This window comes from Lissotriton helveticus, chromosome 4_1 (genome assembly GCF_964261635.1).
Source record: "Lissotriton helveticus chromosome 4_1, aLisHel1.1, whole genome shotgun sequence".
Taxonomy (NCBI): Eukaryota; Metazoa; Chordata; class Amphibia; order Caudata; family Salamandridae; genus Lissotriton; species Lissotriton helveticus.
Genome location: NC_136063.1, coordinates 1858737231 through 1858755279, shown reverse-complemented (window position 1 = coordinate 1858755279; position 18049 = coordinate 1858737231). Strand labels below are relative to the sequence as shown.

General features: G+C 38.8%; 1 protein-coding gene across 2 annotated transcripts in view; it reads left to right on the top strand.

Annotated features, from left to right (window-relative positions):
• The window catches only part of TBX22 (T-box transcription factor 22), a 333889-nt gene extending 316216 nt beyond the window's left edge, over window positions 1–17673 (top strand). For both annotated transcript variants that reach the window (XM_078685923.1, XM_078685922.1), the window contains exons 7-8: window positions 9283–9371; window positions 16251–17673. In XM_078685923.1, coding sequence (XP_078542049.1) covers window positions 9283–9371; window positions 16251–16858 — 697 coding nt within the window. In that variant the 3' untranslated portion in view covers window positions 16859–17673. The remainder of the gene's footprint in view (window positions 1–9282; window positions 9372–16250) is intronic.
• Window positions 17674–18049: the final 376 nt, after the last annotated feature.

The window sequence follows — 18049 nt, the reverse complement described above, 5'->3', positions numbered from 1 at the left end:
TGAACAGTTTCATTTAAGAACAGTATTTGTTCACTGATGACCCAGGCTCTGAATAATGCTTCTAAACCGTGTACCTGCCAGTCTTGTGTGCCCCAAACAGTTTTTGTCTCATTGTTGTCTTTCCAAAAGTCAAAGCCTAATGTGGACAATTGAGCATAGAAGGCTGCAGAATAAATTTGTTTAGTATTTGTTAACATACTTTTCATGACTGCCTTATTAACATTTTTAAAGTAAAAGCTTTCTGGATTTGTGACATTAAAACCTGTAAAGTATGGAAATAGTCTATAGAATGTTTTAGAGCTACCTTTTGGAGGTGTTGGACAATGTTCCCATTGATTATAAGTTAACACATTTCTAGGGTTTGCAGATTTGTGCAACTAATGATGCCCAAAATGATTAAAACAATACATTTCTTCATGATTTGATGAACCTTCTAAGTATTCCTGTTTTGCAAATTTTGCCGACATTTCTAAGTCTGCCATCATGTTATTAACAGTCTCAAAGTCCCAATCATCAGAAAATGTACTCGGTGAAACAAAATCACTCAAGGAAACATTAAATTGGTGTGGAATCTTCAGCAGCTCGACAGGGCCATAAATGTCATAATCAGTTCTATCCCATGCTATTCCATCAGGTAGGGGAACAGTTGTGATGTTCACTGATGACAGGTCTCTTTGTTCACAATGAGATGATTTGTGTGGTTCAGGAGCAAGTTGATGTTCTTACTTGCTGTATCCATTTTATTTAATTTCCCATCTATCAGCTTTCCCAAACTTAAAACAAGAATGAGCCTTAGTAGGAGAAGAAAAACATTTAACACAATCCAAAATTCAACCCATGGTGAAGTCAGATATGTAGTTGCAAGCTAGTGACCAAGTTCTTTTACTTATTCCTTGAAAGTTTTGTTTGTTGGTGTTGTTTCAGGCTCACTGGGATCCTCAGAAAAGGTATTGAAGTTGATGAAATAGCCCGAGGCAGTTTTCTCAATAGTTGGTATCGCATCCGGATTATTTGAAATTGGTGGAGCTGCTTGTTCCCTTGACATATTAGTATAGTCAGATGCTACATCATTGTAGACGGGAGTTTCTTGACGAACTGTTATTTGGGTCTCAAGAGGCACAAGTTCCATGGCTTTGTTGCATAGTCCTTCTTTTCTCACTGCAGATTCTTCAAAGGTGATGAGTCTTTCAGTTTGAACCTCTTGGATGGTAGCTAGATTTGGTCATCTGCTACATCTTTGGAGTACACTGGGCCTACTACTTATTTTCAGCCACATGGTGTGGTTTTACCAGGTCAATTGATACGGACCGGTTCTCCTTTCTTCCAGCAAGTCGAGGCAGTAACACTGTTCTTGATCCGTGGACTGCTACTTCAGGTACTGGTTTTCTGTAAGAAGGCCCAAATTCCTTCTTATCCGCTATTTTCTCTCTGCCAGATCCCCAATCTTTGGAATCCAGACAGGTCCTGCTGGTACAGGTGTTTTTTCTTCATTGGTCTTTGGATTTTGCATGGGGTTGCTTAGACTTCTTCTTGTTTCATTTAAGTCCTGTAAAACAGCCAAACGATCTTTGATATCAAATGGTTTTTGTTCCACCACTGAAGTATGACGATCGAGGTTTTCAACCATCATTCTAGTGCCAAAAAGGATTTTATATGGAGTGATTCCACCCAGAGAATTTCTTGGCAGGTTATTAAAACTACGTTGGGCACTTATTAGATGTTTGACCCACCCGTCACTCGAGCCTAATACCCTAGCTGTAGATTGTTTTATGTCACAGTTTTTTCTTTCCACAACCGAATTTCCCTCAGGATGGAATGGACTTGAGTACCGCAATGCAACACCCAAGCTGGCCATGGCCTCTTTGTAAGCTTAGGAGCTAAACGCAGGACCTTGGTCAGAATGTAGCATGCCGATTGGGTATGTGCCGATAAAGACTCGCAAATCTTTTATAACAGTTTGGGCGTCAGCCGAGCGCTGAGGCCACAACCAAATGAATCTCGTCCTAATATTTGTGGGACCGCTTTTGTCCATAGGGATGTCTGACCGTGGATAGTATAATGCTATCTAACAATGGTGTCTGTACTGGGCTGGCTACTCTGTAGTCAGGAGTCTGGCGGAGCTCCAAGCTGTGATCTCTGTATCAGACATCGCAATTAATTCCAAATTCGTAAATGTGGGTGCTCATTCCTGGCCACCAGTACATCTCCTTTAATTCTATTAGAGATTTTGAGATCCCTTGATGTATCAGACATTCTCCCATATGTGCTTCATGAAGCAAAGCACCTCTCCGATTCCGGTTTGGGATTACTCTATTCCCCACTCCAGGGATTCGAGTAAAAGGAACGGAGTTTGCATCAACGATGTATGTATATTCGAGTGGATAATCTAGAGGTAACGCAGCTCCGCTGCCTTTGCTTGTGGTAATGACAGCTAGCATGGTTTCACCTTCTATTTTTGTTTTTGAACGAGTGATTGCGGCTACGGAAGCTGTTTGCACAGCTGCCTTTGCGGCTTCATCAGCAAATGAATTCCCTTCAACGTGAACGCCATTACGCTGATGACTGAGTGTATGGATCACGTGAGTCTTTTGTATTTCTTTCTGTAAAAGAAATACTTGTTCCCAAAGCATTTTATGCTTAATTGTCCCACCTTTTACGTCTTTAAAACCATTTTCAACCCAGTGCTGCAGATATTCATTGTAAGACTGGACGCAGTAATATGAATTGCACACTATGAGTGTGGGGAATTCGTGATCGGTATTTTCAAGCGCCATCTTGAAAGCCTGTAGTTCAGCTCGCTGAGCCGTACAGTCTCTGAGAGATTGAGTTTTTGTGACCATAGGTCTGAATTTACCATCGCGCCAGCAACCTTTAACAATTGCACCCGCAACACTATAAGCTTGTTTACCCCCAATTGCGGGTTGTGCTGATCCGTCTGTATATATTATATATTATACATCCGTACTGTTCTAGAGGTAGAATTTCAGTGGGCAGAGGACATTCTTGTTTGTATTGGAGAAATTCTTGTGTCTTCAAGTAAGGGTCAAAAACGTATTCAGCGTCTGTTGCAGCAAGAGAATTATCGCATTGTATCCATTTCGGATGTAGAGTTTTTACATTTGGAATGCTTGCTTTTGTCACTGCCTCTAATGCAGGTACAGGAGTAACGACTTTAATGCGTTTACCCTGTGCGAGTGCTCTCTCTTTTGCTACCGCAGTTTGCACCCCTGTCAGAATTTTATCTGTTAAAGTGAATTTCATTTCAGCTTGTGTGTACAAGTGTGATTTGTAAGCTATTGGTACCTTTTCCCCTTCATTAAAGGTTAGGTATGTGAATACGCATCTCCCTGGGATGATTCGGATTACAAGGTTGCGTTCATTTACGCGTGTCTGTAAATGTGTTGTTGCCAACATGTCTGTTTGCACTGAACACAACATTTCTGTGTGTTTTTGAGTCCAATTAGTAGGTTTGAAATCAGGTTTGATTAATTCGTAGAGTGGTTTAACCCTTTCTGCGTAATTTAGAATGTAAGTTCTTCCGAAATTCAGGAATCCTGGAACTGACTGTAAGTTTTTCAGTGTTTTTGGAGGTTGGAGCAGCGCACATTTGTCTAGAAAGTTTGCTGCCAGGCTTTTGCTTTCACTTGAAAGTTCATATCCTAAGGATAGGACATTGAGGTGGGCAATTCTTGATTTTTTAACATTGAATTTATACCCTTCAGAGGCGAATCCAAGAATTATGGTGTTCACCCTGGTTAAGTGCCTGTCTAAGTCATCATCTGTAAGATAGATGTCATCGACATAAGATAATGCCTCATCATCGTACATTTGTATTAACTCTGTTACTCTGGCTGAAAATAACCTAGAACTGTTCTTGAATCCCTGGGGGAGGCAACAAAAGTGTTGTTGTGTCCCCATTATTGAGAAAGCAGTCAAGTACCTGCTTTCAGGTGCAATGTTTTGACAGAAGAAACCGTTTGAAATATCTAATATCGTTTTGTATTTTTTATGCACGATGTTATTCATCAGTGCTGCACTGTGTGCATTTTATACTGCAAAGGTTTTGCAATAGGAATTTAAACGTCTGTAGTCCAAAACTAGACGATATGCATTGTCTGGTTTGGAGACAGGAAACAAAGGATTGTTCATGGACGACGTGCATGTTTCAATCACCCCTTGGTATTCAAGTTGATCTAGGATCTCCCTGACCTGCTTTTGTGGTTCTTGTTTAACTGGATACTGCTTCTGAGCAGTTGGTTGATTTTTTAACTGGATCTTGTGGTGAGGTGAATCCTCATCCCATCCCACATGATTTATATATATAGCGCTGGAGCCTGGGCCACAGCCCATTTTCTGGCATAGGTGTATTTTTTATGAATAGGAATATGATTTGAGAAGGCTGGCATAATGATCTCTTCGCCATGTGGGCACTCCCTGACAAATTCAGGTGGCCAGTCTTTTTCAGCCAGAAGGATGTCATAACCCTTAGATAGTTTTTCCCAAAAGAGTGCTTTTATTTTCCTAGTTATATCCCCCTCTATTCGGAGTGTTTCTTCGTATAACATATGTGGTACACTAACCCTGGCATCCACAGTTTCAACCTGAATGCATTCATTCAGGTCCACTGTCTCCGGATGATCCTTCAGGATCTTGCGAGCTATGGTAACCTCTGCTGCGCTGTCCAGTATTGTCTGGGCCCACTCCCCGTTCTTGAGTTGTGTCCTCAAGATCCTCGGCATGTCTGATTTTAAGACTTGCTACCTTCTTTTTGGTGAATTGAGTTTTCTTATTTTTCGGAACGTGTTGATCGTCTTTGGAATTCACCCGTTCTTCCTTGTGTTCTGATCGTCCTCTTCTTTTGTATTTCTGCGAGGAAGTCTGAAAGGTATGAGAGGAACGTGTATCAGTATCTTGATATCTATACGGCTCTCTCAAGTTATCCCTGTTTCTGAGGTTATACCTCTTTTCAGAGGGCTCCTTTTGAGGGGATCTACCTCTTGATTGAGAACGCTTCTCTTTAGGAAGTGTCTGTTAGTTCAGGTTTTACTGGTTTCCCTCCCAAACTATCCCTTCCTAGTTTTTCATAGGATTTTTGTATTATTCTGGACATTTCATACGGTTGCTCAGTTATATCAAGTTCTTTTAGTTTTTGGCGGATTGCCACTGATGCTGCTTCACCTTTAATATTAGCTAATATTATAGCTGAGACCTGTTTAAAATCCTTCATTAACTTCATACCGAGATTTAAAGCAGGCTCTGCCCCGTATTAATTTTGAATCTGTTTCAGGATGTCTGGTATCACCACAATAGATGGTGCACCATGAGTTTTTGTGTAGATTGCAGCAAAGACTGTACCCCAAGTGTCACAGTCCTCCAGGTGTGGTGCAATCCCCATTGGTAAACAGATTGTTAGAATCCTGTGTTTCTCATGAGGTGTACTATCGGGAAATACTGCCTCAATTTGAGTAATTTTTTTAGCTAACCAGAACGGAATTTCTTCCCTTTTTGGGGGTAATTTACCGATGACTGATTGTATAATCTGTGGTGTAATTTTGTTTGTGTTCCCCTGATGAGGGGTGTGCTGTGGAATCCTTATAGCAGATTGGGCTGTTAACGTCCGCATGACATATTGTACTAATTGTCTATGGATTTCAATTAATTGTTTTAGCTGAGCTAATAGATCTGGACCTGTCATTTGTTCAATGGCAAGATGTGGTGTATAGCTGGCTAGTTCCAGCCATGTTGCTCCTGGTCTACCTAGTGGAACAAGCCTGGTAACGTGATTTTGATGTTGTAGGGCGCATTTCAGCCAGAGCTGATGCTCTTGGTAAGTTAGTGGGATTTCAATGTCCTCGAAAGGAACGTATTCCGCTGGGTGTTCCTCTATCTTACAGAAGTGGAACACATGTGTTGTTGAATTTGCTTGTGGAAAGATAATTCATGAATAGAATACCTCTGTCTGCCGATATTCATGTGCCTCTATGACGAAAATTACCCTACCAGCTCTTTGCTGATAGGCCTTTTTTTGTATGAGCTTTATAGGTATGGTTTTCCTTACATTTTACGGGATGATTATAGCATCCGGGTCATCATGTCGGAAACCTGTAATGTCAAAACCTGTGTTGGTTTGCATTTACTGCATCTCTACTGTTTTCTTCGTCACTATTCGACATTTTGTTGAATGTCTTCAAGATTCAAGGAAATAAAGATAAGGTGCACAACATTTTGGAACACTGTATCCTTCAACGTTGAACAAAACCAAAAACTAATAAAATAGGATTTTTCGTCCTACTCAGTTTAAGGCAGATATTCTATCCTTTAACGCACTCCAGACATCTATTGGAGTATTTTACGGGATAAAGGGGTCTCTGTGAAAAGCACGACTGAGTTACTCTAGTATCTAGCGTTAAATTAGTGCCTTACCAAACATTGGGCGCCATGTAGTGTAGTTCCTATATTATTCCCAATAGGCTCTATGCATTGGAATAATATATCCTATAGATGTGACGTAGGACTTATGTCTATTAGGTCTCTATCGAAATATATTAGACTTAATTGTGAGTGCCAGCTAGCTCAGAGGTCACTAGAAACTTTCTCAAATTCACAAGAAGGGATTTAGTTTCTGACAACCGCATAAACATGACACAGTTTTTTCCCAAGATAAATCTGATCTTCAGAGTAGTGGAAACAATAGATAGATATTTTACTCAGTCAATCGTGCATGCTTCGTTTCACCAGTGGTGCAGAGAAATCGTTAGACGGGCGTTTTCAATAAAAGGTTTTATTGAACAGTCTTCTTTCCCAAGCATAAGAAATGAACTGCTACAATCGTAAAACTGGTTGCAAAATATAATGCATACAGTAAAAAGAGTAGAATAAAATAATAATGAAAGAGCATTGTATGGTTCCTAAACCAAAGATAAATACATACATAAATAACAAAGGCTAAAAAGTACTCAACTGGTGCTTCTAAAATACGCCTACCCCGATGTACCTAACCTAAGCTTAGTACAAGGGAAGAAGTAAGTGAGGTGTAGCATAAATGTAGTATTCCTTTGCCAAGAATCTATCCAAGATTTCTCTTAGGGTCTAATCAGCTTCGTACCTTGGTTTAGAATGAAGAAGGTCAATCTCAGAACTCGATTTCCCAACAACCCGCAAGGGTAGCTTGGAAACACTGGAGCTGGATTTCTCGGCAGGAGAAAAGACAGCATCTCTCTCAGTATGTCTGCTGGAGGGTCGGCTTCCTTCGGCACTTGCTGTAGCACAATGCGTCGGGCAAGTAGATAGTCGAACTGCTCCAAACCACCGTGTGTTTGCTATGGCAAGTGTGGGCATATTTATACCTTGAAGGTGCAGAGTTTGACGTAAAGGTGGACATAATAACGTCATCAAAGAGTCTCAGTTCTTTGAAAACTCCATGAGTTCTTGGACAAGTCCGTATTCGAGCAAGGGAAAGTCCCTAGCTGCTGAAGCCGAGTTTTCCAAGAAATCGTTGTGGATTTTCGGAACTAGTGGAAGTAGCCCTGCCGTATTTGGACTGTATGTGCTATGTCTAAATATGGTTATGATTTCTATGCCTATATAAGGATATGGTGATTTAAGCCTATATAAGGGCACGAATCAGGAAAATTACAATAGGGTCCTAAAATACTATACAACAGTTAGTAATGGTGGATTCAGCACCCCTTGTGGGCTGACCTGCAATCATGAGGTGTGTGGTTGTGCTCTGCATACTCTTAAAGCTGTGAGGCCACCTTCTTTTTGATAATCTTGCTAAGAACTAATAGTTTAAAGATTAACCAATAGTTAGACAGATCTTTTGGATTAGCCAAGGTTTTTTGAGGTGTTTGGCAATAATGACATGCTTCAGGGAGTTCGGAACAACTCCAAGAAGGATGAAGGCATTGATCACTGGAATCAGATATTTTCCAGAGAAGTGGGAACTGATTCTCTTACAGCAGGGCAGAGCTATGCTGGAAGGTTATACACTTTGATGTTTTGTGGAAACCAGAGCGTGTCCTTTTTGGGCAGAATTGGAGGGTGATGAAGGAGGTCTGAATCACAGGTTGAGGGACGGGTGAGAATGTGAGGGTATGGTTTTGAAGTAGATAGAGTCCTAGACTTTGAGAAATTTGGATTCGAAGTATAAGAAGGTCCCCAGTGCTGATGATTCACACAGTGAACATTTACTAGGCATTGAGGGTTGTCACTTTGTGGTAGACTTTAGGGATAAAATTGGAATCAATGTTGATTTCTTCAGAGTGGAGTTTAGGCAAGGCTGAAGATGCTCACCCCTTCATCTCTCGTTGCAGCCTTCCCGTGCCAGTGAGACAATCCCATGACGACACAAGAGCTGGTCCTCTTGCATTTTGGAAATGTATATTGGAAACTGAAGGCAAATGCCTTAATATTGGCAACTATCAGAGACACATCTGACTGTTACCTCACACCTAACCAGCCTCTGAAGAATCCCCTTTATTATGGGGCTACTGCCCAGTGGCAGCCTTGCAAAAAAAATGATGCCGACTCCCACGAAAATCTGCATGCTAGGCAACTTATTTTGTTTTAAAAGAAACTTAATGTAAATATTAAATTATTTGTTCATTCTTTAGTTGTTTTGTTTTTCAGTCCATGTGCTACAGTTATACGTTCTCTATTTTCACTTCATACCAAATTTATTACCAAGATGAGATACGTAGATGCAAACACATAAGAGAAGAGGCTAACAAACATACGTCAACTGATGCTGAACAAGATAAAACCAGTGGGTCATAGGAATACCGATTGCCACATTTAATCCCGTGCAAGTAGACTGAAGAGCACCAGAAATTGTCTCAATGTGGGATAAAAGAACTGATAATGGGCCTGATTCTAGATGATTCTAGATACCATTAGTAATAACAGATCCTATAAAGAAAAATACTCAAAAGAATAGAGGGGCATGCTAGCGTAAATGTAACAACATACAAATTTCAGAATGTAGATACTAAAATAAGAACTTGCGGTCAAATTCAAACATATGTTTATAGACATCATAATTGAAGAATGAGGCTAAATCTTGGCTTTGTAATGCCTAGCCAACTTGGACACACTAAGCCCCATATAATAGCATAATAAGGAGATCCTAAAATTACACAAAAGTGCTCATTTACTGTAATTGAGGATTTTAAATACAAAAGTGATACTGTGCAGACACATGTTCACATCACCAAAGTAATTCAAATATAGAAATTAAAATAATTGAAACGTTGACATGTTAAATATATGTGATTTTTTTAGAGGCGTATTGGATGGACTTTTGGAGACGTATCCATGGAGACCACCTCTTACGTTAGATTTCAAGGCATTTGGAGTAGAAACACCTAGTGGTAAGTGAAACATTTATAATGATAGAGATTGTAATATGTACAGTATGTCTACAAACCTTTAATATTAAATAAAGTTATTTTTTTACAGATGATTAGAACTATAGGTAATGTACTCTTTTTGAGACTAGATGTATGTATATGTAGAGTGAACATAATGGGTAATCTTATATCATGGTCGTATTTTTCCATTGAGGAGTTCTGGTTATAATAAAAACAAAGCTGAACACAGAATGTTTTAGAAATGCCATCAAAACTGAGATGGCAATGTATGAATACACTATACAATACCTATTATTCTTTTTTATACTACATGTTAATTTTGGTGTATTTATCAAGAAAACACTTCTTTCATGTTTTGTTTCTGCATCTATTCCAACATATTTAATAAACCAAGGCTCCTTTCAAGTATTCTCTAAATATTTTTTTATACTGGGCATATGGATCTCCCAGCATAATACAACAGGCAGGAACATTCTCAAATGTACACTACAAATTTACAATTACATCACATTTGTTTTGTATTCTGACACTGTGTGGCCGTCACTTCATATTCCTTTAATTTATGCCTTGATTGTGTACCTTTCAGCTGTTGTATTTTCAGCAATTTCCAAAATTGAAAGCAAATTTCACACAGGCTATAACTGGGAAGAAGAATTGTTTGTGCCCCCACAATAATGATATTCATTTGTAAAAAAAAACAAAAAACTGCACATGTACAAAAGATGAAAAGATTAATATATAATTTGGTGCTCAGGATGAAAAATGTTATGACAAAGTCAGGGAGCAAACAAATTGAAAAACAAACATGTTAGCAATCACAGCACTACGTAAAAGCAAATTCAAGGACTAACTTTCACAAAAAACCCTGAAGACTATAATTAAATAGGACATAATTGATTCCTCTACACTGATTGTGCCCAATACAATGTGTGACTTAAGTATGGAATCTATGGAAATAAAACATTAACAAATATACAAAAAATAGAATAAATATAAAGTAATACATGTCATACCATGGATGTAATTGTTTTTATATGTACTTAAAACATGTGAACCAAACTATTAAATACACATCCAAGATGTCAATAGTAGTGTCACATTGTCTGGGATTCAATGGGAAGTTCACATTGAACAGAGGAGATTCTGGGACAGTAAAAATATTAAATGGTGGAAAATAAAGACAGACTTAACCCGGTGTAACCAATACCTATATGGTTGAAATACATTTGTGTCTTTGTACATCAATTGCTCTGTATCCTGAAATAAACAAATGAAATGTGAGCTATTTTGAGTGCTGCTGTTACTTAGTGAAATATCCCTTCTAGGACTGGTTCAACCAAGAGCAGGCACAGGCACAGTTGAGTGTTATGAGAAATGGAAATCATTGTTCTTGTGATATGTACAGTAAATATGTGCTACACAGTTTTTTTTATCATTGATGAGTGTAAGGAGGGGTTATGACTCACAGAAGGTGAAATTGCAGGTTGATTAAACTGCCCCTACCCTCTATGCCCATCTATATGTATAGTTTATTCCATATTGATCTTACTCGTGTATAGTTATAAACACACGTATCTGAGCAGTACCAGAGCATGATCTCATTGCATTCGCCCAAAGTGTAAAGAACAAGAGTTTTATCTGTAATGTGTTAGTAACATGGGATTTGACTTTTACACCAATAATTTTGTGAATGAGTGTTTAGTACTACACTTGCTCCAAATAAATGTTGTATTTGCCCACATTTATCGTTAATGCCATCACGTGAATATATATACTAGAACACTTTCCGTCTCTACTTTTTTTTCAATTTCTATGATACCTAGAGTTTGAGAATACGCTATAACTTTCTTTTACAATTTGCACTGAAAACATTTCTCATTCATGACCCATTCCAGTGTGATATCTGACATTCTCTAAGAAGAATATGTACAGTATGCATTTATGAGGAATAACATGTTTTCACACACTACATTCACACTGTACATGCTACTCTGTATTCATTTGCTTCTTCTAATCAAGGTTCACAAAAAAGAGTAGTGTGCCATAACAGAACAGTCAAGAAGATTCCTTTTTGTCTAAGATACCAAGTCTCAAGAATTGGCTTTAAAATCTAGAAAGATTGTTCTTAGATAAAATATTTAAAATAAGTATTCCCTTCAATTTTAATGTGACGTATTTCTATGAGTGACTCCTTTACAAGGTGGACTCTGCACATTTTGCTAGTTACTGGCAGTAGCTGTATGGAGTGAAAAATGTCAGGCAATATTTCCATACATCTCAATTAATTACCAGTAGATGCAAAAATAATATTAGAGAATGACCTAATAATACTGTACATCTCCTGATAATTGCAGGGATCTACCAGAAAAGTAAATATGGAAGAAGACTGCTGGCAGTGGTGTTATCCTTCCAGCCTTTTCTGCTTCATTAACTGGTTCACATGCTCATGATTCTTGTTTAATAGACAAGGTAATAGTAAAGCCATGGCAAGATTTAATGAAAGCAATTCTACAAAGTGATGTCTTAAATGACTGGGCAAATATTGCAGTCAAATATCAAATAAATATCTGTATCAATAGGACATCCTTCAGTTTGGATCTAGTCATTTTCCATTTGGATTAAGTGTTTTCACTACACACAGCGAGACACAATCAACTGCATGTTTCACCTTTTCCAATTAGTACAGAAACATCATACAAGGGGTAACAGACAAAAGATTGTACAAGACAGTGACACAATATTCATGGGTTTATAAGTAACACATAGAGGGGTCGATTAGGATGGAGGATTTTCCGCCTCCTCCGGGCCGGCGGAAGCCACCTCCGGCCCGGAGGAGGCGGATAATCCTCTGCGGAGGTTCCAAAGACCCACCGCCAAATTAGGATGGCTGGTGGGTCTGGAATTCCGTCCGCCGCTTTTCCGCCGCGGTCGGCTTCCGACCGCGGCGGAAAAGCTATAACATGGCAGGCGGTGTCTATGAGACACCGTCCGCCATATTATGATGGTTGTGTTAAACTGCTTTTCCACGGCGGCTTTTCCGCCATGGAAAAGCATACGGACATTCACTTTGGGGGCCCGTTGCGGGCCCCCTGGGTGAATGGGGGGTGCACATGGGGGGTACCTATGGTACCCCCCTGCATTTGCGTGCACAAAGCAGCAGGCACCGTGCGGTGCCTGCCGCTTTGTGCATGTAAATGTAACACATGCTTTTTTAACATTGCGGCGGGTGCAGCTTGTAGCTGCACCCGCCGCAATGTTAAATATAGAGGATGTGACCGCCACCCTGGCGGTCACATCCTAATCAGCACGGAGGGAACGCCGCAGCCCCTGCGGACGTTCCCTCCTCCTCAAGGGTGGCGGACGGACGCAAGTCCGTCCGCCATCCTAATCGGCCCATTATTGTGATTTGAAGTAAACTATAGTTACAGAATTCTTATATCCACACAAAACAGTCCACATGATTTTCAATATGTAAGCCTAGTACTGTTTCATATAATCCTGACATATAATTCAGTCAGGTTTTGTAGTTAATATCCCTTGTCCCTTTTTCTTTAAATATATATTGCACAACAGTTTTCCCATCAATATGTTCTGTTCTGACAGGAGAGTTCTGAAGACATTCTTGTCAAAAGTATTTCCAAGCCCTCTTCTACAGCACGAGTATCCATTTAAAGGTCATCAATTTTTGCTTTATATATATGGCATTACATGAATTCACTCTAGCCTTTTTATTTCCAGCAATCACTCACATTTTAAGAAGGAAGTACCATTACTTTTGGTTGTATTGCAAGAGACTTTAATCCAAGCTCGTAATGTATTGCTTGAATCACCAATTTTTGGGGTAGTATGTGAATGCACCACAATAACTCTTCAATTAGATTGTGTGGCAAATCAAATTAATTTCTTATACCATTTCAATCATAATGACTTATTCTGTTTATCCTAACTTGTTACTATACCTGATCTGGAAAGGTAGCACTGGTGTTATGTTTACAAACAATGTGGTAGAAAACCAAATTATAGAGAAAAGGGTTATAAACAGGAGTCAAGAGTGAACAATAACTTTTTAAGTTCAATGGGGAAGTTAACCTTTCTTAGCATTTTCAGCACTGTCTAGAATTTAATGAGAGAGAGAGATAGAGAGATCTAGGACTTCCATCAGAGAGTTACAGAGTCCAAGGGGTTTGAAATGGGAATGCCTAAGTCAGATTTGCACAAGGTTATCATATTGTGAGAACCTTTGCACTTGTCAGTTTATCATGAGAATAGACCAGAAAAGGAATACTCTTCAAGTGATAAATCAGATTTTAATTTGCATTCCTGATCCCAATGGAGATTTATGAGATGTGAGTCTATGTGGTCACTGTATTTGGGAACAATACCATGTGAATTGCTGTGTGTACTCTGGAATAAATTAGATTACTCTCATTTTTTGGATCACAGCCTATCATAAGACCAGTGTTCGCTGTAGTTAGGACCCCACATCTTTCCATATGTAATTTATAAACAGCCAACACATTGTTTAGTATTCTTATATTCCTATATATATTATTATATGCAGATTTATGGAAAAAATTATCACCTAGGAGGGTATCCTGGGTCTGGACAGACGTAAGTCTAGCCAAACCTAGGTCTTAATGGGATTACTCAAAAAGCCAGGTCTTCAGCTTTTTTTTCAGGAATTCTAGAAGTGAGGAGAAAGCTCTTATGCATAGCTGCTGGTCGTTCCATGATTTAGGAGTGATGTAAGAGAAGGAGCCTGGACAAGTAGAAGTGCCTGGAAGCTTTGTGTAAGCAAAGCAGATACAAGTGTTGAGGTATGCTGGGCGATTGTTATGTAGTGCCTCGAAAGTGTGTTGGAGGAGTTTGAATTATGCAAATTTGTGTGTGGGGAGCCAGCGGACCTCCTTCAGGTGTGGTGTGATGTGAGTGCAGCTTGGGAGGTTGAGAGACATTCTGGCTGCTAAGTTCTGAATGGCCTTCAGGCTTCAGATGAGTGTTTTGTTGACCCCAGCATAGAAGGAATTCCCATGCTCCAGCTTGTTTGTGACAAGAACATGTGTTATAGTTGTCTGGGTGCTGAAAGGGAGCCATTTTAAAACATTCATCAGCAGCTTCTGGATGTAAAAGTATGAGTTTGGAAAGCATGGATTTGGGTGGTATGTCCAGTTTGCTGTTCATGATGATCCCTGGGTTCTTTGCGAGGGTGGTGGGGTGAGTGTCAGTCCTAACTCTGTTGGCCACAAGGTGGAGTCCCACGGTGGAGTGCTCTTCCCGAAGATCACAATTTCTGTCTTGTGGATGTTCAGCTTCAGACAGGTGGTTCTCATCCACTGGGAGATTTTAGTCATGCAGGCATTAAACTTGAGCTAGGTACTGGGCTTCTTGTCCTTGAGGTAGATCAGGAGCTATGTGTCATTAGCGTCGGAGAGGTTGCTGATATTGTGAGAGCAGATGATGCTGGATAGAGTTTATGTATGCATTGAAGAGGGTCGGGCTCAGGTAGTATCCTTGTGGAATTCTGCAGATGAGGTCATAGATATCGAAGGGTACAGTGCCAGTATAACTGACTACATCCTACCAGTCAGGACGGAGCAGATCCACCGGAATGCATGTCCTTGGATTCTGATGTCGTGTTGGCATTAGATGAGAATGGGCTGAGAGACCATGTAAAACACTGAGGAGAGGTCCAGGAGGACTTTCAGAATGGGGACAATTGCAAGAGATCTGGCAATTTACGAGTTTTTTACAAGTAGATTCTCACCTTTAAGACAATCCGAAAATACTCCTATTAAAGGCAACAATACATTTGTTTTCATGGTGGGAAATGGTCAGGAACACCATTAAAATTGATTGTTATGAAGGAAAGGACCAGTGCTTCTCCACAAGGACACATTTTTTTACCATGAAGGAATTTTTTTTGTTACCATTTGTAAATGTATCTGTGCATAATATTTGCACATTCAGTAATCACTTTCTATGTTGCCCAATATTAACCCATATGACTTTTCCTTAGAATTTGTGACAGTCACAACATCCCAGAAAAACTGTTGCCATTATTTTGAAATCAAAAAAGGTGGAAATGTGTTTCAACTGTAGAGACCATCTATCTTAAAACATTTCTGACTTTCTTTGTGAATCTGCTTACAGGGATTAACATAACATCCTACAATGATAGAGCCATTATAAAGCTACTAGTACTTATTCAGCCAGTAAGACATTACGATTGGCTGGTCAGTTAGTGAAAATGACTCTATCTATATTAGTGATTTGAACTTTCTGTTAAAAGAACTGCATGAAAAGCTTTGCATTCCAGGGATCCCCAGAAGCACATTCTGAAGGGATTTTATATCCATAAACACTCCACTCTCTAGGCACTATCAGATTACTTTTAATCAGCCAAAGAGAAACATTGTTCAAACATGTCTCAAACAATACATTCATTTTACCCTTAGTCTCTCCATTATAATGCAGTTGGCAATCTTTAAACACAGCGACCAAAAAGGATGTTAATGCCATTCACCTCATCAACGGAAAGCAGAAAAAATGAAAATGTTTAGCTACTTTAATGTGCAATAGAAAGTTAGATTTAAAGCAAGATCAATAATATTCATCGATGTAATGTGAATGCCAGGAAGCTGAGGTCTGTGTGTGTGTGTTTAAGTCTGGCTTCTGGCACATGATAGTTATCACAGAAAACACATCAAAATGATTAAAAAAATGAACTAGTGAGTGTTTAAAAAGTGAATTAAACAGAGTATAAATTGCTTGATAATGCATTGTTTATGTGAACTTAAAAAGAGATAAAACATTATTTGTATTGTGTGATGAGTTATTCTCTGAAATGTATGTTATTTACTCATACTGTTGCTATTTTAGGTGGAAGCTCCAGCTCATCACCTGTAACCTCCAGTGGTGGGGCTCCCTCTCCTCTGAACTCTTTGCTATCACCATCATGTTCACCACCATCATTTCACTTGCCAGGGCACAACATTGGAATCCCAAGCGCCGAGGCATACTTGCAGAGCCTCAAATTGCCACTTTGCTACAAGATCTGCCCAACGAACATTATCAGACAGCAGTCAGTGGTTTTTCCAAATCATGAGAAACTAGGGAGTTGCCGTTCTGGAGGTATCCCTTCATTCCTTGTAGATGTGCCTATGTTCTCTTCTCTCGGCATTCATATTAAAAATGCAAAATCCGAAGACTCAAATGCACATTGTATACAAGTACCGAATTCAGCCCATCCAATTTTATATGGATTACCGCCATCTGGAAACATTTTTCCCTCAGGACCCATTGCACAGGAAGCACTTAATTGTTCGTTACATCCTCCTTATGGCTTCTATGGATATAACTTTTCATTTCCATCAAGGCTTATAAATGCAGCAAACCAATTCAAAGTAACTGACAACATTCCAACTCCATTTAGAAATGGCAGATGTAACCACTCTCCATGGCCCTCTACAGTTAACAATTGCCTATAGTAGAACATAAACTATTGCTTTCTTTGACGTCTGTTGATGAAGAGCATATCAATGCATATAGTGAAATGCCAATAAACGGCCCAACAGAAGAGTTTGGATGGCCCTGTCAAGCAAAAAGATTGATTATCTAATGTGTAATATATGTACAGTATGTATTGAGTACTCAGTTGATTCTTTGCAAATTAATTAAAGACCTGGAACGATGCCTAATTATATGTATTTATGTTTAGTATGTCAAAACAAAAAACATGCACTTTTACATTTTTTGTGTCAGAAATACTACATTTAATATTCTCCAAAGATCAGTTACAAAAACTTTACTTTGTAAAATTTGAGGCAAATATAATAAAGGAAGAAAAGTATCGAATAAATAAAATAAGGAGAGAGACAAAATAATGAATTAAGGTAGTAAAAAGGAAACAAACGTAAAACAAAAAAGGAAGTAAGAAAAAGAAAGAAAGAAAAGAAGAAAGAAACAAAGAAACAAAGAAAGAAACAAAGAAAGAAAAAAAAGGAAGAAAGAAAGAAAAAGATAGATGCTCACTGGTACCATGGAGACGGATTTCAGAATGGTAGAATTTGTCACTGATGCAGATTCATAGTGACATATTTCCAAAGATAATTTGAAGTTAACCACCCAAAGTTTTTTTTTTGAAAATAACTTTGTAGGTTCCATTATTGAATCTACTATAAAGGACCAAGGTATACAAATAAAACTCTAAGTTGAAATTACCATGATATTTTTTCATGTTATGCATAAAAGATCTCTTTTCAAGTGTAATTCATATTGAACAAACTAAATTAAACTTGCTATTAAAATGTATGCTTATTAGAATGTACGCATTCTTGATTTTTATTTCCTATGAACATTTAAAAAAAAAAATGAAATTAGAGTATTGAATTGAGTTTAACAATCAGACTTTTTAAATATTTACTTATTGAGAATATGAAACAGATATTTCCTGCTTCTATGCTTTCTTTTTCATTGTTTTTCACATGTACATTCAGGAGTGGGCCGTGAAGGTAAGAGCGGTGGAGTAGGGTGAGGGGAGATTCAACAGTTGATGATGAGGGGAAATTAAATAAATAATTAATTGTGCCCTGTCGTCATATGTCTAATCACCTCACCCTGCCCCACCGCTCTTACCTGCACGGGCCGTTCCTGTGTACATTAGCATAGGAGAGTTGCAT